This window comes from Tachysurus fulvidraco, chromosome 6 (assembly GCF_022655615.1).
Source record: "Tachysurus fulvidraco isolate hzauxx_2018 chromosome 6, HZAU_PFXX_2.0, whole genome shotgun sequence".
Taxonomy (NCBI): domain Eukaryota; kingdom Metazoa; phylum Chordata; class Actinopteri; order Siluriformes; family Bagridae; genus Tachysurus; species Tachysurus fulvidraco.
The window spans coordinates 18,557,563-18,580,400 of NC_062523.1; the positions used below are offsets into that span (position 1 = coordinate 18,557,563).

General features: G+C 38.9%; 1 protein-coding gene across 9 annotated transcripts in view; it reads left to right on the forward strand.

Annotated features, from left to right (window-relative positions):
* lrp1bb (low density lipoprotein receptor-related protein 1Bb) overlaps window positions 1-22,838 on the forward strand; it is a 260,096-nt gene that overhangs the window by 164,824 nt on the left and 72,434 nt on the right. For all 9 annotated transcript variants that reach the window (XR_007140906.1, XR_007140905.1, XR_007140904.1 and 6 more), the window contains exons 22-36: window positions 2,264-2,509; window positions 3,152-3,349; window positions 3,999-4,203; window positions 5,304-5,468; window positions 6,045-6,289; window positions 10,431-10,562; window positions 10,869-11,096; window positions 12,474-12,648; window positions 12,875-12,969; window positions 13,248-13,397; window positions 19,573-19,713; window positions 20,381-20,506; window positions 20,712-20,843; window positions 22,287-22,421; window positions 22,525-22,654. Coding sequence is in view for 6 of the 9 variants with exons in the window: in XM_047815198.1 (XP_047671154.1) it covers window positions 2,264-2,509; window positions 3,152-3,349; window positions 3,999-4,203; window positions 5,304-5,468; window positions 6,045-6,289; window positions 10,431-10,562; window positions 10,869-11,096; window positions 12,474-12,648; window positions 12,875-12,969; window positions 13,248-13,397; window positions 19,573-19,713; window positions 20,381-20,506; window positions 20,712-20,843; window positions 22,287-22,421; window positions 22,525-22,654 (2,503 nt within the window). In the remaining 3 variants the exon portion in view is untranslated. The remainder of the gene's footprint in view (window positions 1-2,263; window positions 2,510-3,151; window positions 3,350-3,998; window positions 4,204-5,303; window positions 5,469-6,044; window positions 6,290-10,430; window positions 10,563-10,868; window positions 11,097-12,473; window positions 12,649-12,874; window positions 12,970-13,247; window positions 13,398-19,572; window positions 19,714-20,380; window positions 20,507-20,711; window positions 20,844-22,286; window positions 22,422-22,524; window positions 22,655-22,838) is intronic.

The window sequence follows — 22,838 nt, forward strand, 5'->3', positions numbered from 1 at the left end:
GTCTATTTCTGTACTTAACCCATACATAAGGCGCACCGTATTATAATACGGTCTACAAAAAAAAGGTAACGGAAGCAAGAGTGAGTTTAGTTGAACTTTATTCTACTAATTAACAATACACACACATTATTTTTTAATCAATCTTCTCCCACAAATCCATCAAAGTCCTTATCTACTGTGTCTTCTTAACTTGGCGCAGTACATTTTCTTGCTTCCTCCACTTCCGAACCATAGATACATTGATGTTGAATACTTTCACAGCAGCTCTATTCCCATTTACAACCGTGTAAGCATCTGATTTTTATTGGTGGATGGCAAACCAACTTAAGGTGCATTTACCGCCACCTACTGGACTGGAGTGTGGAGCGCATAATGGTTAGGAAGAAACAAATGTTGCTTTGCAACATACCGGTAGTATACCTACCGGAGGCGTGGCGAAGGTAAGCGTACGTATTACGTAATGTTCTCTGATTGGTTTATCGCTGCCAGCGTACGTAGTGTATGTATTACGTCCCTGTGTCAGCGGGAAACGGTCCCACAGTTAATCAAGCGGAGCGCTTACCAAAGTCACACAACATTTTTACAGATTTTTGGAACTCAGTGCACACATAAGGCGCACCGGACTATAATATATTTTTGAGAAAATTTAAGGCTCTTAAGTGCGCCTTATAGTGCGGAAAATACGGAAATTAATTCTAGATAGAAAGCTGATCAGTGTGTACTGTGTTTACCACATAATGGCTGAACAGACCCTGAAGTTACTCTATTCATGTTAGCACACACTATCCCAAAGGTCTTCTTTCATTCCTTTATCACATTCTATCCTTGAGCATGTTCAGAATGTGGCCTTTCTGTGTGACCCAAATGAAACTGCCTTTCATGATGTGTATGCTTCAGTAGCCATCACTGTAGAAATAATCTCAGAGGAATTAGCGATGTGTAATCCTTTAGAGTGGGACATGATAAGCATTTGGGGTTTTTTTAAGCTCTTTGTCACCAGTAGCCCATGGGAGCCTACTGGCCTTACACGAGAGCAAGGTGCATTGCTAGGTTGAAGAGACCCACCGTGGTTTAGCCATCTCATTGCCAATTATATAGTACAGTAGTAGCTTCAGGGGCTGGTTGATTTGAGCTAGCACAGCTTGCCTGTTTTCTACTGTATCCTTGGGGAAGAATAAAGGTTCTGCTCCTCTTGAATTTCAGGCCCCCGTGGACTAAATTAAATCCTTGTCAGTGCTGAGGGGATCATCTTTAATCACTAAAACCAATGAGTCCTTGGAACAATGTCATTTTACCCAGCTTTTAAGTCTTGGTTTCCTTTCTTTAGACAAAGACAAAAAAGAAAAGAAAAAAAAAGCGCTTTTCATTTGAGATGAAAAAAGGAGACGTTTGAGAAAGTGTATGTTTTTTTCTACAAGGCTGAAAAGAGATACAGTACCTCAGTGTCTTTTTTCACTTAGCTTGAAGCACTATAAGTAATAAAGATATCTTCTACTCAGACAGGGTTCATTTTGTTTGCTGTGTTCACTGCACAAAGCCAGTTTCTTTAATGTAATACTGCAAGAGCCTCATTTCTGATTTTTCATAATGCTCTACTGTCACACTTAGCTAGTAATGTCCATTAGCTCAGTATAATTAAAATGTAAACAGATTTTCTTTCATTTTGATAACCCTTTTATCTTTTTTTGACCATTTCTACAGCAATCTTTGCAACTGGCCAGCAATGCTTAAATACTCACTAATATTTCCTCACTTCCAGTTTATTATAGTTCGTTCGGTTTCAGCCAATTACCAGACCTGAACCATGGAAAAATGCCCAATTATTATGAACTTAATTCCCCTTCAGGACTATTTATCTGTGAAGTGGGAAACTGCAGCCATAATAATAGTCTCATTGGGACGCAAAGCTACTTGATTACATTGATAACGCCGCATGCCAACCCATCAAGAAGCAATTAATATGGAGAAACTTCATTTATAAGATGTACATATGAGTCTGGAACTGGAAAATTTGTAGGCACTTTATCAGGTAAAGTGATCAAGAAATTTGCCATGCATTATTGAAATGGTGCAGTGAAAAGTATTTAATACACTATTATTATAGTTTGCTTTCATCTATTGAATAAAATACCCCCATGAATGAATGAATGAATTTACTCACTCGCTCACCCACTCAATCGCTCACTTGCTTGCTCACTCACTCACTTATATACAGTTAAGCACTTTCCTCCAAACAGTGATTTCTCATTTTTGTTTTTTTCAGACAAATGTTTGCAGGCAAATGGAGGCTGCAGTCATCAGTGTAGTGTAGCTCCCAGTAGAGGGGTGGTCTGTTCCTGTCCCACTGGTCTCTACCTGGCTTCAGACAATAAGTCCTGTGAAGTGGTGGACTACTGCACCCGACACCTGAAGTGCAGCCAGAGGTGTGAGCAGTTCAAAACCACAGTCAAATGCTCCTGTTACCCGGGCTGGAGGCTTAATTTGGATGAGGAGAGCTGCCATAGCACTGGTACTGTACTTTCACAGTCTGTACACATTCCTCATTTAAAGTCTACTGTATCATAAATTGGGTGCATTTGGAGGCATATGCAATTGTAATGCAGAGAAATGATGTAAACAAAGCTTTGGCAAAATAACAATTTGTAATTCTTGCTTGAGTCAGCTAGACAGCAAGCTATTTTTACTCTGCACCATGCAAGTAATACCACAACCCCCTAGCATAAATCTACCTAAGTAACACATTTTACCTAATATTCCCATTTGATATCATGGTTGTTAATGAATTCGTATCAGAGTTACAGGCATTCAGAGCTTTATGTAGTGGATGTGCTCACTGTGCAAAGCAATAAAAGGAGCAATAATCCTATGGCAGCAGGATACACAATCAGGGAGTTTCCAGAGAGAAGCTAATGTCTTTACAGCAGCATGCCTGCCAACCTCTTTTAGATTGTCTCAGGCAATCAAATTTGGGTCATTAGCTGGCGGACGACAATGAGCATCTGTGTGATATACTATGGGTTGAGTTAGAGCTACGTAGAATATGCAGAAGAGAGTCTCTTATTTCATAAAACCATGACATTCCTTTATTATTTATTATTGTCTACGTGTGATTTAAAGAAACGCCTTAACATGTCTCTTTACACACTGTCAGATCCCTTTGAAGCCTTCATTATCTTTTCCATACGACATGAGATCAGAAGGATCGACCTTCACAAGCACGACTACAGTCTGCTAGTGCCTGGGCTCAGGAATACCATCGCTCTGGACTTCCACTTCAATCACAGCCTGCTTTACTGGACTGATGTGGTGGAGGACAAGATCTACAGGGGAAAGCTCTCGGACACTGGAGGTACATGCTCAGTCGTACAGATAGAGTTTGAAATGTCCAGATCACAATGATTTTTGTTTGACCTAAACTGCAGCAGAAATCATGTCCATGTTTTCGCTGCAGTTTAGGTCAGAAAAAAATCAGTGTGGATCTGGACATTTCAAACTCTATCTGTGATATGTTTCGAAGAACGTTTTGAAGGCCTGCTGTGACAGAAATGGGGCTGTCGTTAAGGGACCGCAAAATTACTGATGAATTGATGAATACTGCTAGTTCTCTGGGTGGCCATTTAGTAATGGACGCCCCCACAGCATTTATCTCACAAGCCTGTGTGCTTCTCTCTATGACCTGATGCCTGTATCCACAGCCCCGTTACAGCTAGTGTGTACCCACTGTTAGCATTTCATAAAGCTCTAGGCAGCCACGGATAATTGCAAACAGCTGGATTATAGACAATCTGGGAAAGACTTTAATGTTCAATAGAAAACCTAGAGAGAGCTTCTTAACGTCTGTAACATCGAACTGCACTCCTCCTGCGCTTGCTATTTTTTCCTGATAGCATTTTGGGGAAATGAAGGCACAAAAGATGGAATGCTTTCATGCGATGAATTTTGCGCTCACTCTGGCCTATTTTCTAGTACTAGTGATGTTGGTATGATTGCTCTTGCAGGTGTTACTGGGATTGAAATAGTGGTTCAGCATGGTTTGGCCACTCCTGAGGGACTGGCAGTGGATTGGATTGCAGGAAACCTGTACTGGATTGACAGTAACCTGGATCAGATTGAGGTGGCGAAACTGAATGGAGGAATGAGAACTACGCTGATTGCAGGGGGGATGGAACACCCTCGTGCCCTTGCTATGGACCCAGGCCAAGGGTTAGTATTAGTCCACTCAGATGAGCTAAGGAAATAAATATTTATTTATTTATTTATTTATTTATTTATTTATTTATTTATTTATTTATTTATTCGGACAAATTGTAAAAGGAAAAATAAATTCAAGCTTGCATTACAAAAATATATGCATTTTTTTTTTAAATGAAAGAATATTATCAACCCATTTTTTAATGAGTGCGCATTCCTGTGAGATATACTGACATACATTATTAATAGCATGTCAAGGAAAATGTGTTTTGTAGGTTTATGCTTCCTTTTTATATCTATTTGCACTTTTTTGAGTTTTGTCTGATGCTCAGCCCCTATCTCTCAAGGCACCATGTGGGATGGAGGAAGCCTCAAGTATGACAACATGAGCTTAAAATAGACACCGACTGATCCCAGTAGCATTTAGTGCTTAGAGTATGCTTGTTGGCACTAAAAATGAATTGAACATAGTCTGGTGGCTTATGTTGCCTATTTCAGACATTGGAAAATAATTCGCATTAAGTGCCATGGGCAACACTGAAAAAAAAAACCAGACATAGTATCTCTGCTCGCAAGCTGCAGCTCGTGTTGGCACTCAGCTGAGTGACACGCTGTAAACGGTCTCACTGGAGGCTGAAGTGATATTTTGAAATAATAAAGTCTAACAGATTTTTCAGTCTAACAGATTGCCGCTTGTTAAAAACTAAAATATTGGATATATTTGGGGAAAGGAAGGAAAGTTCTGAAAGCAAAGGATTAAATTAGACACATAATCAAAGAAGCTTGATATTAAATGTTATCATGTAAAATGCCTTTTTGAGTGTTTACTAGTGTGTGTGTTTTTTCCATTTATTATGATCCATGAGGCGGTATATATGTTAAGTGATTATTATTGCATCTTTATCGCTGGTACATTCATCTCTGTTTGAAAGTTGGCTTATTTATGGCAGTTCATAGGACATTGCTCATATAATTCATCACTAGATGAGCGTCGTGGAAATATTTGGCTGTGAAAGTTACCCTGCAGTGCGTGCTATCTGTATTAAGAAATCTCTGCTCTGCAGTTGTCAACTGTGTGGAATAATGAATTTTGTGGTTATGCTGTTTTGCAGAATTGTTTTCTGGACCGACTGGGATGCAAACTTTCCGCGGATCGAGGCTGCATCGATGAGCGGAAACGGGAGGCATGTAGTCTTCAAGGACATGGAGATAGGGGCCTGGCCAAACGGACTAACACTGGATCACCTGGAAAGGCGCATAATATGGACAGATGCTCGGTAGGAAAGGATTTGAGGATATATGAGAGAACATTAATGTTTATTTTTCTTAAGAATGGAAATGACAATATAGCTGCTGCTAATAGACAAAATCAATATGACACAACATCATCCAGTCATACACAAACTCTCTCTCTCTCTCTCTCTCTCTCTCTCTCTCTCTCTCTCTCTCTCTCTCTCTATCTCTCTCTCTCTCTCTCTCTATCTCACACATAGACACCAACACACACACACACACACACACACACACACACACACGCACACACAGACACCAACACACACACACACATATATATATATATATATATATATATATATATATATATATATATATATATATATATATATATATATATATATATATACTTTACCAACAAGAATATAGGAAAAATGACTATATAGTGTAACTTTCATCTGTCTTTCCCCTGCAGTCACTAGTCTGACAAAGTGTGAGTGCTTGTAGTTGAAGTCCCTCAGGACATCTATCAGTTGTATCACACCTTGTCAACAGTGGCAGGTCCAAACTGCTGTGGGTGTGAGAAGCCCTCACAAGGTTTTTCCTTGTCTTTTCAACAGCTCAGATGCTATTTACTCAGCCTTATACGATGGCACAGAGGTCATTGAGATCCTCCGGGGCCACGAGTATCTCTCACACCCCTTCGCAGTGTCTGTGTTTGGAGGAAGTGTGTACTGGACTGACTGGCGGACTAATACTCTGGCCAAGGCGAATAAATGGACAGGACATAATGTCACAGTCATACAGAAGACTAGTGCGCAGCCATTTGACCTACAGATTTACCATCCCAGCAGACAGCCACAGAGTAAGTATTAATGTTTTATGCTAATACACTATGAATGATGTAATGCAGTATGTTTGTCTGATGCTCAGGTCATTCAAATATAGGCAGTAACAGCATGTTCATGATAAATATGAAGCTATCTTACATTTGGATGCTATAGTCATGAGATACGATATGATTTAGATTATGATATGATTAGATTCGATATGTTTTGTCCACATTTACTGTATAGCCTCAGTCATCAGACGCTTGAAGGTTACATTAGGATTATGAAGGTTACATTATGATCTGCTCTTCTGTAAACTTTCTTAGGAAAACAAGCTTTTTTTAAAGCACCATGGTACAGTGAGACCTTGGAGTCAAATTTGCAGCGTAATATTTTAGTTGTAAACAAGATAATCCTTTAATTGTTTGCAGACGGACTATAGCAAAATATCCCAGATTTTTAAATGAATTATAGAAGCCTGGCTTAAGATTTATATGAATCAAATCTAAGCATTTTCTTTAAAAGTTTACCTACGCTGTTAAAGATATAATTGATAAATAAATAAATAAATAAATAAATAAATAAATAGTAGGCTCTACAGAATACAGTGCTTGTTCTGTACAAGATTACACTAAACAAAAGCCCGTACTATATCAAAGATGTCAGCAAAACAATCCAGCAAACAGAGTAAACAAAGAATCAATAAACCATTGAATCAATCAATGAATCAATAAATGAATCATGATTAATGAATCTAATTTAAATGATCAAAAAAGCAAACAGAACAATTAATGAATTAATCTAAACAATCAAACAAATAAATCAGTCACAATGAATTAATCCCGATTAATCCCGATCTCAACGAATCGATAGGAATCAAAGCTGTTTTAATTGAATGGGTAATTGATCATTTCATTAATCAGACAAGCTTTTGCAAATACCATTAAGTCTGTTAACACGCAGCATGGCAAGATATAGTGGGAATAATGGCTCAGGTTGTGTGAGAGGGAAGTACAGGATGAATGAATCCAGTGGCCACTCTATGGTATGAAAATTCATTTGAGCGGGTTCCTGCTGTTCGTTCATTTCTCTTGCCCATCAGAAAGTGCCTGCCATGAGGGTGGTGCATAATTGAAAAAAAAGTGGTCATGCAGAGAACAAGCCAGCCTAATGTGGCCTCTAGATGTGTTCCCCTACTCTGCCTAAATTTATTTTAATTGTGTCTCGGTGGTTTGTCAAGCAGCTTTTTTGTATTCTCTCCTCTTCCTGGCTGGTATGGACAGCTTCAATTTATCTTCACAATGCACACAGTGCCCTTTGTGACTTTTATCCCTTTCAGAATAAAAACACAGCACAATGAATATAACAGCAATATAATGTAAATATAAGCTATCCCTAATGAGCTGTTGCCTAATTCCACACGTACTAGGAAAACCTTTGTTAATTAGGCTCCTATAACTGCTAAATACAAGAAAAAAAAGAGGTTTACCTATAAAAACAAAAAGCAATTAATTTTTACTGTTAGAGTTTTATCTCTTGGTCACTTAAATGGTAAGCATTAATTCTTTTACACTTCACTATGCAGTACCATTGTAATGGTGACAAAAAATATACTGGACTCTTTATTGGTAGCTGTAGTTTGCTAATATTAAAACATTCCAGGTAAACAGCTTTCTATAAAAGTCTGCTTCGCTGAAGTAATCTCATTTGCATCACTTCTAGCCACCCAAAACAGCAGAAAATGCTGCCAAAAAGCACATGCTCAGTTCAGATCTTGTGCCAGTGCAGTCGAGTGACTGTTTTACTCTGATAAGTGCCGACAAATTGTGCTACGTTGCCAAGGAAGCCAATAAGTATAGCTAATCCAATCTTAAAGAGCCCGCCGGGAAAGGCTGACTATCACTGCCGTCCAAGATCGCAGCTAACAGGCCACGGAAATTGGGTTTGTGTTCGGTGTTACTGTGTTGGCAGGGGAGAGAGGGAACCTCTGGACGCTAGAGGAGTGTAATGGGAGAAAATGCTCAGTGGGTTAATGGGGCTAGACCTCAGGCATCAACAGGCTGTAAATATGTTACGTGTGGTAGAAGAGCCGAAAGCAACACGAGGTTAAATAGAGGGTTTCCGGTGAATATCTTCCATAACAGCTAAATCATTCTGCATGCTTGTCATTGTTTAAAGCATTTCTACTCCTTTTCCCAAATCCCATTTCTGAATGGAGTTTGTGGTTCGTGGACGTAAATCTCTAAACTCAGTGGCAAATCATCGGTGTGCAGACGAGCATGAAAATACTGCTATTGTTTTTGTTTTGTTTTTTCTGCCACGTTTGGCTTAAATTGTTATTTGTCAGCTGATTAAATGTTTCACGGATCACATCTTTGGCCTGCTTACCATGAAAAACAGGGCAAAATATACAAGAGTTGCCTGTCTAGTGTTCAGTTCAAGTACACTGCTTCTGTTTAGACAGATTTTTTTCGTTCAAAACAGTATGATTTCCCCAGAAGACCTACCGAATGTATAATTAATTTACTGGGTCGCTAGACTATGATTTAGTTGCTTATTCATGCTTACGGTAAATAATTACAAAAATATGCCAAATGCATGTATTAAAAATCGGGGGGGAAATATAATAGGCCCGTTTACAGAAATCTTGCTGGAGCAATTATTTTTACGAATGCGAGCAAACTGTGTTGTAATGTAGCTTCGGGTTCATCGTAGGGTTAAAATTTCTGGAATTATTTATCTGTATAGTGCCTTAAAAATGTGTGAAATGCACTATTGCCATATACTTACAGGTAACTAATATCTAATGGCATGCCTCACTGTAAACACTGTGCCATTTCTAAAATAAAAATCTGAAGAATCATATCATGTCAGAGTAAATCCAATTAGCAGACCGTTTCCACAGAAAAGCGGCTAGGTCAAAACCTCTCCTAGCTCAGATATAAATTACAAAAGGTTTGTAGGACGTGTCCAGAATCTTAAAAGAAAAGAAAAAAAAACTCCTATAATACATGCTTTCTTAGGTAAGCTTGCTTGTAGGGTGAGTTCTGATGTGCCACTGCAGTTACCTTGTACAAATGTTACAGGTGATATTGCCAGGAGAGCTCTCCTCTTTTAACATCCGGATGTTCTGTGCATGCATTTGTGTCCATTTTAGCTGTTCCCTTGGTGTTCTTGGAATAGTGCTGACAAAGACAGCTTTGTGAAAAGTGAAAAGGCGTAGTGAGCTAATTGACTATTCTCCAGTGACCTCTTAGCCATTATCATGTGATCTGCCTGGTCAGCAATAGTCCCTGATGAAGTACCCCAGAAATGGGCCACTCATGAAACTGATATGCTAGAGGTGTTTCAGAAACAGCTAGATGTGTGTGTGTGTGTGTGTGTGTGTGTGTGTGTGTGTGTGTGTGTGTGTGTGTGTGTGTGTGTGTGTGTGTGTGTATATGTGTATATATGTGTGTGTGTGTGTGTGTGTGTGTGTGTGTGTGTGTGTGTGTGTGTGTGTGTGTGTGTGTGTGTGTGTGTGTGTGTGTGTGTGTGTGGTCTGTTTAATGCACTGTGCTACTGCTATGTAACGTGTGGTTCACAGAAGTGGTTTGGATGAATAACAATGTGCATAGGCCATAAAACAGTATGCTCTTCTATTTATATGCCAAAGAAACCATGTAGGTTTTGAGCCAGATCCTGTTCACTGTTCAGTTGAAAAGTTTTGTTTGTCTGTTTTTTCCCCCCTGTTCTTCTCTTTTTTCTGGTGTGTCTTTTTCTTTCTGCTTTATAGCAGTGACTGTAGCCATTTCCTTTAAATGTAAGCAGTTAGGCTGTTACCTCAAAGGCCATAACATTTAATCAAGAAAAGTCATTTTCACTAGAGTTGCTTTACAGTGTGTTTGGATAGTCTGCCTGTGTGTGTGTGTGTGTGTGTGTGTGTGTGTGTGTGTGTGTGTGTGTGTGTGTGTGTGTGTGTGTGTGTGTGTGTGTGTGTGTGTGTGTGTGTGTGTGCACTAGCACAACTTTTGTTTTGATCAGTTTGTTCAACTGATGTCAGCAAAGGTTAGCTCATATAGCTTAAAAGATGAACCATTCTTGAACCAGAAGCTATTATACTTGCTATTGATTTCTCTCTTTGGTGTTTTTTTTTTTTTTGGTTGCCCTGATTTCATGTCACTGCTGGTTTTCCAGCCTCAAACCCTTGCGAGGAGAACAGCGGAAGAGGTCCCTGCTCGCATCTTTGCCTCATCGATTATAACCGTACTGCCTCATGCGCGTGCCCACACCTCATGAAGATCTCACCCAACAAGCATTCCTGCGTGGGTGAGTTAACACCTCTCTACTCTGCTTGGGTTCATGTACCTTTCTCTTATTATTCGCTCGCAGATGCTGTGTCTTAGTGCGAGGCAGCGAGAGAAACTGTGGCATGTTCACCTCAGCAAGCTGCTGATTTTACAGGATTTCAATGTTGAGTATTTAGACTTAGATTCAAATTAAAATCTAGCTCCTGTGGTTTTGTTCATATATGAATCTTCTGAAATCTCCATGAAGCCTTTCAGTTCTTCAGATTAGCATTCATCTGTCTGTGTATCTTTGTATGGTGTTGTTGCTGTCTGATTTGCATTGAAGCATTGAAGAGGTTCTTGCTATACGTGAGACGTTCTGAGATCCGAGGCGTGGACATCGATAATCCCTACATGAACATCATGACTGCTTTAACTGTCCCTGACATTGATGATGTCACGATCGTGGATTACGATGCTCTAGAGGAACGGATTTATTGGGCGGATGTGAAGACTCAAACTATAAAACGGGCCTTCATCAATGGAACAAGCCTTGAAACGGTCATCTCCGGAGGTAAGGTAGTATTTCTAACGGGACAAAAAATGACATAGGGCGTTTTTATTTTACTGCTTGATGGCAGATTTAAAGTGATAAGAATCTAATAGTCTAGTGACATTTCTTATTTATTAACCCTTGTTTTTTTGTAAATATGGTCGTCTATAGACAGTCTTTGAGATATAAATGAAATCGTCCTTTAACTTTTCAAACCTAATTTTAAATTTCCTTTTTTTTCAAGCTCAGGGTAAGATGTAACAAATAAAACTGCAAAAAAAAAAAAAAAAAAATGAAGTGTGCTGAGGAAAATTGTCCTGATTTATTTATTTATTTATTTCAGGTTTCACACTTTTCCTTTATAAATATGTAGATATGTACCATGTTAATTCTTTCTTTCTTCAAACTTCATTTCAAAAGAATAAATGTGATTAATTATAATATGTGCAGCAAAGAAAAAAGGTATAATAAAAACACTGTACTTATGAATATGGACGATTAGTGCTATTAGCGCTAATGCAGCTTGCTATCCGTTTCAGGGTGGACAAATCATATATCCATTAGCTCTCTGGGCAGCTGGAAAATGCAGTCTGCTGCCCAGTGTCATGTTTTAGTTTCCCAGAAACCTAAATGACTCAAATGCGGTAGCTACTGCATTGTAATGTATAGCCAGTCAAGGTAATACAGGCTAAAAGAAATAAATGAGTATACATCTCCTAATAACAGGCATTTTATATATTTTCCTTGGTTTTGTTGGTGCTTTTTATACACTTCTGAGTCTGAAAAAACTGTCTCTTATTTTTGCAAATCTGTTTAGTAAAATGAATGTTAAAAATAATAATAAATTATATAGAACAAGCAGAAAGAACAGCAAGAACATGTAGACTATATTTAAATTATTATTATTATTATTATTATTATTATTATTATTATTATTATTATTATTTTGGCTATAGACATTTTGGATTTCTGTGGCATAAAAGAAGGTATTTATGTTGATAGACAAAAAGAAAAAAGAGAGTTACTTGCACAATAGCAAAGAGGAAAAATATCTAGGGAAAAAATGCAAAAAGTGTATTAATATATGTTTAAATAAACTATTGGTGGAAATTTCAGAAAGAAAGACCAGAAAATGGCTCATACATGTAATCTGTTTCTCAGAGTTCACCTAATCTACACAACACATCACTCCTGCATTATAAGGCAACATACATTTCAACCTAGCATACATACTTGACATTTTGGTTGTTGAATCAGCTGTATGCTGATCAGCTACAAATAAATAAAAACAACCTGAACAGGAAAGCCACTTTTCCCAGCCATTCAGTCTATTTATTTGTCCACAACTGATTATGCTATAGTTGACACTTTTATTGTGTTTTATTCCGGCTTTTGCAGATATTCAGAACTGCCGTGGCCTAGCAGTGGACTGGCTTTCAAGGAATATGTACTGGCTGAGCTCTGAAAATGAAGAGACCCAGATCAATGTTGCTCGACTGGATGGAGCACTTAAAACTTCAGTCATCCATGGGATTGATAAACCAAAGTGTCTGGCCGTGCATCCAGCCAAAGGGTATGCAGTCCGAAAAGTATCTTAGTCCATTTATCATATACCGTAAAAGATGTTTAATGGATTTCTGCACTTGCTTGACAAAAAATATAGAAGAAGCTAACTGTTCCATGGCCAAATGTGGAATAATGAAATTTAGTATCGCAGAACTTCAGTATCTGTAACAGGTATAGTGTTTATATGAGAAAAAATTAGACTAGCATGTTGTCTTTTTAATTGTACGCTGTAGAAAGATTTATTGGACAGATGGGAATACGATAAATCTAGCAAACATGGATGGGAGTAACAGGAAAGTTCTTCACCAGAACCAGAGAGATCCAGTAGGTAAGTCTAAACACATGACTGTGTTTCAATTTCTCTGACCTGTCTTACCCACTTCAAACTAATTCACTTGTCAAAACTGATATTTACACTCTCTGCCCTCTGCTGAATCAGAATAGTCTTTTCTATCAAGTTGTCTGTCCCATACACTCACATACTGTAGTACACACAGCACACACACATTCATACACATCAATTCGTGTATTGCTGTATTACAGAGTTGTCTGAAAATCTATAAAGTCATACAAATTCTAATTCTAACCTTCTAAAACCTGCCTTAGGTCTCTCAGTAGACTTTCCTGCGAGCAAGTTGTACTGGATTAGCTCAGCTAATGGAACGGTCAACAGGTGTAATCTGGATGGCAGTGGATTCGAGGTGATTGAAACTACGAAGAAGAATTTAACCAAAGCCACAGCTCTGGCAGTCATGGGTAAGAGGCTCAGCACTGACATTCATCACACAGACACTAGTTTATTCTTATACTATACTATATACATCTGAGTTTCTTATATACATTTAATTATACAAATCATATGTTTTCCCTTTTCAAGTGCACCGCTTCCTAATTTTAGTAGTACTGGTTCTTTTGTGGCCTTATATTGTTGATCTAGGCATGGGGCAAGGGGCGTATGGTAGCCTAGTGGTTAAGGTGTTGGGCTACCAATCGGCAGGTTGTGAGTTCGGTCCCAGGTCCACGAAGCTGCCGCTGTTGGGCCCCTGAGCAAGGCCCTTAACGCTCAGTTGTACAAAAAATTTAGATAATGTAAGTCGCTCTGGATAAGGGTGTCTGCCAAATGCTGTAAATGTAGTCAATTCTATTGACAACATTTCTACTATTTACCACTGTGAAGCAGTGTTCCTGGAGCATGCAGCACTGCTATGACCGTTCATTCTTTCCAGACAAAAACACAGCACATAGCTGAATATTTGTGTTTCCATGGTACCATGTGATGAGAATCTGAGATATTTATTATCAGCTAGTGAGCAAACCCTCAGTGGCTGAAACATTATCAAAAAATGTGTAATTCTGGGTTTTGGAGGCGAAATAAAATCTCTGATGAAATTTACTTTTTTCTTATTTAGCTGCTCCACTAGAAGCAATATACAGTAGCTCATCAAGTGGGGGAGTAAACGTAGGTCTCAGACTGAAGCCTACATAAAAGTCTTACTTCAAATAAAAAAAAAATAATAATTAAAATTGGGGTGAGAAATTGGGGTGATGTGACTGATTTCTGTCCAGGTGGATCGGGATAATGAAGACTGTTTGTTTGGCTAGATCCCAACTGCTGTAGATCATCTGCTTTTTAATCACAGCATTTGCATTAGACTGGGTGTAAGACTGAAATTACAATTATTTCCATATGCCATAACTCGGATTAGGTAAAGAGAGAGAGAGAGAGAGAGAGAGAGAGAGAGAGAGAGAGAGAGAGAGAGAGAGAGAGAGAGAGAGAGAGAGAGATAGTGTCCGTGTTGGCAGCAGTCAATTATGATGAGAGTATCAAAATTTTATAGCTATAAATCTAAAGAGGGCGGTATGTAGAGAGTGGTAATAATCAGAGATCAATCAAACACTATAAGCACTTAGAACAACTCAAATCATTTGCAAATTTATTTCCCTACCACTCAGGAGGAAATAATGAACAATACGCCTACATCTATGCTGGCTTGCCAGGGGTCATTGTAGTAATCGACGGAAAAGGGAAAAAACTGAGCTGAACAAGTGTATGTGAATGGGAATATTTTTTACAGATAAGAAGTGTAATTAAGTACAATAATTTTCTCTCTTTCTAACTTTTTTCCTTTTAATTTCATGTTAGAATATTAACGCGGTTTATTCATCTGAGGGAAATTTTTACACTTTAAACCAATTACTTTAACACATAATTGCCTCTATAAACAACTTCAGCAGACAAGAAAAGTATATTTAAGCATTTTAATAATATGAACTGACATTAATATTAGCACCTGTTAATATTTACACACATTAATAATAGTAACTCATACAAACAGTATTAACACCCATTATAAATATTAACACATACAATACTATTAATGCACATATTAGTATGATTGTTGCAGTGATACACGTAGAAATTGTCCATACAGATACGCTTAGTAGGCAGATTCATAAATGCTGACCCTACTTATTCTTAAAACTGAGGCTAAGTAGTTTTGTAATGTAGAACGGAACTTCTAGGCCCTACGCTGAGCTGTGAGTAATTTCCAACATAAGAGCATTTCTTGCACCATTCTTATGAGTAATTGTCAAAGGCTTGGTGAATACGGGTCCAGCATAACAAAGCCAAAAGCGCAGTCGGGTCTTGCCAGCACAGCACATTGCCTACGCTATGATTTGTTCCTAATAGACTACTAACGTAGGATGCTTTAGCAGGTGCACTACTGTTATTTGAAATCTTTTGTTTTCACAGTGCTAAAAACCACCCTGCCCGTCGAAGCTGTTTCCGACCGAGGCTGTAAGTTATTATAAAAAGTGAAACAAAATGAAATGCCACCTGAAAGACTAATGTCGTAAGTTTAAAGAAGTAGCAGGGTACAGCATAATGGCAAAACGAAGCTTTAACTGGTCGCTATCCATCACAATTATTCCATCTTTGTCACAGTAAGAAAAAGCTTTCTCTGACTTTTTGCAATGCTGTCTGGGTCTGTTCACAAAATACTTATGTTTGCTGTTTGTGTAGGGGAACAGATTTGCGTAGCAGATTTGTTAAATCAAGCCTCAAATGGTTTCTTTCCACAGTTAAGGTCATGTAATTTGCTGTGACATGAAGAGGATAGCATTGTTTTAGCAATTTTTTTCCCCTTCTTTTTCTTTCTTTCTTTTTTTTATTTATTTATTTATTTTTAAACTGTTTCATATGAAACCATTCTAGTTTTAGATTCATTGTAGCTATGAAGTTATACAGAATTCTTTTAGAAGCACTTCTGTAAGCTTTCATTTTTTTCTGCTCAAAGTGTTCGAGACAGATGGTTCTTGTTGAAAAATGGGGTGATTATTTGTTCTCTACAAGGGCTTTTAGTTCATAAGTGCACAACTAAAACCTTTTTTTTTTTTATGTTTGTGTATCTGTGTGTCAGTGTGTGAATTTATCTCATTGTCCCAGTCTAGGTAAGCCTGAGGGTGGAAAGATGATCATGCAGTCTTGTGTGTGGGTGTCTGAGTGGGTAGTGTTTGGAGAAGAGCAGTTTCAAAACTTTTGTTTCACCATGCAGCAACTCTGACATAAACCCCTGTTAGGTTGTCTGTTTTCGGCACAATGTTAAAAATCTTTAAACAGCTTCTAAATGCTAGAAATCACCTATCACACACATAGTAATAACATTAGAGGATAATATGAACTTTAAAGAAAGCATCAAAGAACCTTAGGTGGTTTTCCCACTGGGTATATTTGCTGAGGTCTGAATCTCAGTGAGATTGTTCCCTACACCCCCCTACAGCGTTGGTCTGGTTTCACAATCACATAATTATATCGAATGTCAGTGCATTTGCATTCAACTTGCATCATCACAAACATGCACAATGAACACAGCGTGACTCACAATATTATTTTTTTGTGCAGTTATGTGCAGGAAGGCATCTCACCTCTTCTGTGTCCCACAATGTTTCCATGATCCTCATGGTACATGTGTGTTTTGGAAACTAATATCATCATCATCATAATCATTATCATCATCTACTAAAACATGTGTAGTTACTTCACTTCCTAAACGAGCGCAGAACGAGTATGAATTGTGTTTTTATTCAATAGAATCATGGCCCAGTTCTGAGTTCGTCTCGAGTTCGGTACCGCACTGCTCTTACTGGTTCACACGACATCTTTCACATTAGCAGTTTTCCATGCAAACAGTGTTCTTTTTCAGGTTAAACTGCCAGTGTGAAAGCCCCACTGGGATTTGCTTTTCATGTTTAAGACTGCTGATCCTTTCATTCATACACACAGGTATATGTGAAGGTGAACAGTTCGGTTGTTAAGGGAAGGGGTTTGTTGTTGTTGCTGTGTTTTTTTTTTTCTTTTTCAAATCCTTGAAATATGACACAAAACAGCAGGGACTCATTGTAATGTACACTGTTGCTTTCCAACATATTGATCTGTCATTTGTTAATTACCTGCTTGAAGTGATAAAAATAAAGCTATTAGGATTCTATAGTTACGGCTTAGCTCATTCAAGGTTAATCAAAGGTATTGAACTGCTATGGAACAAACAGCTCCTTCCTAACCCTCTGATTTTCAGAATCAGTGCAATCGATTAGCTATTTGGAGCGCAGCGCCTGGGTGTCCTGAGCTGACACGCTGTGAAGATTGAACAAGATTGAGATCTAAGATCTTTGGCCCGTATCTTTGCCATCTCTCTCCCAGCGAGGGCGCCTTAATTGAAGAGATTTACCAAGGTTAACCATCACGCCATGTTATCAGTTTATGCCCTTATAAAGCTGTTTCATCTGCAGAGCTGTAAAAAACACTATCTGATGGTATTCACCTGCAATACAAATGTTCGTTTACTGGTCAGCTGCCTAGCAGAAAGCGATGAGACACAGGTCATAACAAAACAAGTTTACACTTTGGCTGTAAAGGATTCTTATGTCCATGGAACGACAAAATCAAGGCAGTCGTCAACAACATACTGTACCAGGAGAAATTCTTCCGTGCACTAGATTTTCAAATGTCCTACAATGATCACCAGAACCATTTTCAAAGCTCCAGCCTTAATTGGGGTAACATATAGTAAATACTTTTGTTGTTTGATTAATGCACATTTTCTTCCTTAAAAGAAATCCATTAGGAGGACGTCAAGGAGCAAGCCGACCGAAGGGTTTAAAGCTTTTTTATTTTTATTGTTCGTTATTGATGAGGCTGGTTTCAGATCATGTGACTTCCCAACATCTCTAATCAGATCAAATGCCTAAAGCGGAAATTGTTCTTGATGAGCTGTGTTGTAAACCAGACGCCACTCTGGATGCCAACAAACGTCAGACTGCCAGTGCTAGCGACCCAGTCATGATGTTTGGAAGCTTAAACATTTTAGAGGCTATTTGTATGTCACAATTTTCAGTTAATTCCCCACAATTATTAAATCACAGCTAGATGCCACTTAGATCAAATCTAAACCAACACATCTGTGCTCTAGGACTCCAATTACCACAGGTTTTCTATTCAAGTCTCCACCAATAAACGAACGATTACTTCAAGGCAATAGACTTCAGGTTAAAACTAGAATGAATTTCCTTTTTAGACGATCGCTCCTGTTGATATCACACATTTATAGATGATTTATTAGCATATTATCTGATGTCACCCTGTTGAGGATGGCTTTGTCTTTGAGTTCGGTTTTGCCCAAGGTTTCTGCTTTTTATCATCTCAAACAGGTTTTTTTTATCACCACCATCAATTCTGTTAACTAGGGATACATTTTGAATTTAAAATAAGTTCCTGAATTTATAGATGTGCAATATTTGAAATACAGAAACTGAGCTGTAATCATTTTAGACATCTACCCGATGAGTGAACATTATCCACATGAACATAGCGCTAGTCCTAATAACTGCTTAAACTATTGTATAAGTAACCAGTTTGAAGCCTTTTGTGGTTCACACTCATTATTTATTTTCATCTCTGTGTTCATCGATCCCAATATCCTGAACACTTTTCTGCAGCATTTCAGATCTGTCCCTTTGCTCAGTTTTCTCCTTACATATGTTTAGCGGCTCACTTCTATTAAAAAGCCCTGCCACCAAAATACATGGCATAATTCTTCTTTTACTTCCTGCATGAATGCTCATTCAGAGTTGAGTCACTTTCTCACTGCAATGGCTTCCGCTTCGAACTGGACCTCCTTTATCCTCACAGGTCTTGAGGTTATTTTGGTTCTCACTGTGCCAATTACTTCATCCTCCACCACAGAAAGAGATAATTCAAACAGACTAACCTGCATTTTTTTTTTGCAATCAACCCATGACAACATTTCTTTATTCACAGTTTCAGTTGTGTTTAAAGTACATGTGCATGTCTATTTCACTAGTGACGAGGAGACATGCTCTAATATACTGTACATTCACTGAATCCCAGATTATATTTCACAGATATTTTTTTTTTTTTCAATTCTCTAAAGTATCTATGATCAAGGTCACCTTTTTTCCAGACTGCTGAGAATTTGTACTCTGTAGCCTTTATTCTAATATCCCCGGTCACCTGGTGTGTCAGCACCGCATGCTTCTCTGCAGCACACAGGCACAGTTCAGGCTCCAAGCCAAGAACAACCTCTGTGGCCCTTTGTTGAACACTGTGCCTGAGTAGGAACAACATACAGACTGCTATCTACAGTGATGTTCTGACATTGGTCGCACTCTGATGGCTCTGTGAATGGAGAGACCTCTTCTCAGACCAAGGCATTGTGCCAGGCTGCTCTAAACACTGCTTCATTGACTTTCCTAGAGCCGGGGACATGCACAATGCCTCATCCTATCTAGTGTAGTTATAATTTACTAATGAGCTGGAGCAGACCCATGGGTGCCGTAGTCATGGAGTGAGCATACATGCATGACAATAGCTTGTATCCATGGCCAATAAAAGATTCATATGCTTTAACAGGTGGCAAGCTGTGGTGGGCAGATGATGATCTGGCGCAGCTAGGCACGGTTGCAAAGCGAGATGGCCGCGGCCTTGTGGCGCTGCGCAATAAGACCAGCGGTGTGGTTCACATGAAAGTGTACGAGCGAGAGGGCCAGAAAGGTGAGCTGACAAAGATGTGTAGTAAAAAAAAAAAAAAATGAAATCCTGTATGCTTATGAAAAGGAGTTAGCTTGAAGTGTATGTATTAAATTTAAATTAAAGTGGCGCCTGAAATTAGATGTAAATGAAAAATAACGGCTGGCTGGTTTTTCAAGGGTTTTAATTTGATGTTGATTTATTCCTGCATAGATTATAACAAGTAACGTTTATAGTTTATGGTTGGACTATTACAGTAAGTTTGATAACAAATCCTCCCTTTCTTTTTCAATATGTAAGAGTGCACTGCAGATTTATCGGTGAATCACTTTTCCATTTTCTGAGTTATTAGGCAAATAATTCAGGGTAATGGCAGGTCCATTAACAACGTTGCCGTGGATCCCACTAAACTGTCCACTTGAATAAAGAATGACCATTAAGCAGCTCTGATGTATATCTATTCAGCCCCTAAACGTTTCAAGCAGCAGTTAGCTTCTCTATTCATATTCTGCTCTGTCTCATTACTGTCGGAGACAGCAAAGGAGTGATCTCCTTGGGAGCACAGCAGGGTACATGCTTCCTACGTGTTTCTCTTCAGTCATTCAGGCATTATTATAAAAACTGAAGGCACCAGTTTGGGAAATGTCCATTGAAGCGTTGAATTTTGTGGGTGTTGTTTTGCATCTTACAGGGAGGAACGCCTGTCAGTTGAACAATGGAGGCTGTTCTCAGCTTTGTCTGCCTACGTCGGAGAACACTCGCAGCTGTGCGTGCACTGTGGGATACAACCTGCGCGCTGACCGCCTTTCTTGTGAAGGTATACACATGGTCACAGTGATTGAACATGACAAATATGAGCATGCTTTGCTGTGTTAAGTTAACGCTGACCATTTGTTCCTTTAACAGATACGATTTTAAAGCATATGTATGTTTTGAAATAATGGGATTTTTCATTATGATGTTATAGCGTCAGTTATAATCCACTGGAGACTTGATTTGTTTCTGTGTCTCTTTCACATTAGGCCTGAGTGCCTTTTTAATGTACTCTGTGCATGAGGGCATGCGTGGAATCTCTCTGGACCCAACAGATCATACAGAGACATTGATGCCCATCACTGGCACTTTGTTTGCTGTCGGAGTGGACTTTCACGCCGGTAAACATCCATCACTCTGTCTATTCCTGTGCTATCTCTGTCTTAGGCTTTATGTGTGGTAAATTCCCTTTCAGAATTCTTGTATTGCCTTACTCTACGACCTCAGAGATACGTACCACTTCCAATTCATCATGTTTTCCATATTGTTTACTGTCAGACTTGCGATCTAATTTTAGCTGCTCCGTTTTGCACCTGTATAAAGGCAATCAAATACACTGCTATATCATCTTTGGTAAAGATAAAAGGATGAGACGGGTTAAGTAAGTTGATGCCAGAGGCACCACAGATAAATGTTCCTTCATATCTTCTAAACCCAGCATCACATGGGGCTCACTGTAATATATTGGACAATCCATCAAACAGAGGTTGGGTGAAGTAGACATGGCTGTGCAGGAACCTGGTGTTGTGCTGAAAATTTTGTGAGGGTTCTGCATTATTCATTCTCCCAACAGGCTGCTCTGAAATGAATTTGGCGCGGCTCAAATGCAACATGATTGACCCTGTTTGCTGAAAATGCAATAGTGACAAGTGGCACAACGACTGAATGAAGGGGAAGCAGCCCTTGAGTGATGCAACAGAATAATTAAAAAGCCAGTCCCAGTCGTATAAAATAAGTTTTAGTTTATCAACAGTGTGCTATGTGCTTATCTGAACTGCTTCCCACAAATAATATGATGAAAGTTCAAACTGAGCAGAGAGATCATATCTCCTGCCACCCTTGATTTCTGTGACCAAGGAGGCAGCTGAGTGCTGCCCTCAGCCAAAGGGCACGGTGTACAGATGGTCCGTCTCTCTTCTCTGCTCATGTTATTCCTTCTCTACAAGGGCAGTACGTTCCAGCTCAGCTCAGGTGAGCAGGCTGTACTTGAGCCCAGCTTAGTCCATGACAGCTGAATCCATTCGCATAGCTTTTTGCATGCCGTTATTAGGCAGCTTGTTGGAGTATGAAACGGATGTGTGCCTTCCAGCTGGCTGCCGGTGTGCATTCAAGACCTATTATCTGGATCTAAACTATGCATATGTAGCGGAACGCTTTTATAGAAAGCAAACAAAACACTACCACTGCACAGATTTATGTGAACAAAACACTGAGGCCGATTTGTGTGCTAGTAAATTCTGTTTTTGACTCTGACGAGAACCTCTTAGTACTGAAGACAAGCATATTTAACGATTTATATAAATCAGTTTATATGAATAAGGAATGTGAAGTGTTTTTTTTTTCAGTATTGAGAATAAGCACATAATAAACCCGTAACATGCTTTACATAAATACAGTTTACCTGCTTTTCCATGCATATGAATTATCAAAGATAATACATAAGACAATACAAAGACACAAATGTATTGTACATACAAAGATGTATTGTACATCAAAGACAATAGATAATGGAAGCATCTTGTGTTCAGTGTCTCTTGTTATGAAATATGGTCTCCTGTTTACAGGCAATGACACAGTCTACTGGACAGACATGGGCCTGAACCGTATCTCTAGAGCCAAGAGAGACCAGACATGGAAAGAACACATTATTACCACCGGCATCAGCAGAGTGGAGGGCATTGCTGTAGACTGGATTGCTGGTATTATTATACTCTACCTAAAGTTGACTGATTGTTGTAAAGAGTTTGTTTTGAGTGCTATCACAACACAAACTCTAACTTTCTGTTGATTTTCTCCATAAAGAGAATCTCTATTGGACAGACCATGGCCTTAACCTCATTGAAATTGCTCGGCTGAATGGCATGTACCGCTCTGTGGTGATCTCAGAGGGGCTGGACCAGCCCAGAGCCATCGCAGTGCATCCACAGAGAGGGTATGTCACTGTACCAGAGAGCCTTCGCACCAAGATAACGCATTGATTTTCTCACAAAAATATCACCCTCACTGACCTCATTGCAATGGGAAGGTTCACAATCTTTGCCCTTTGGAGATGTTTCACAGTTGACAGGAATTTGTTTGAAATTCAGGGTTTGGTCCAATGAGCTGAACACTGACCA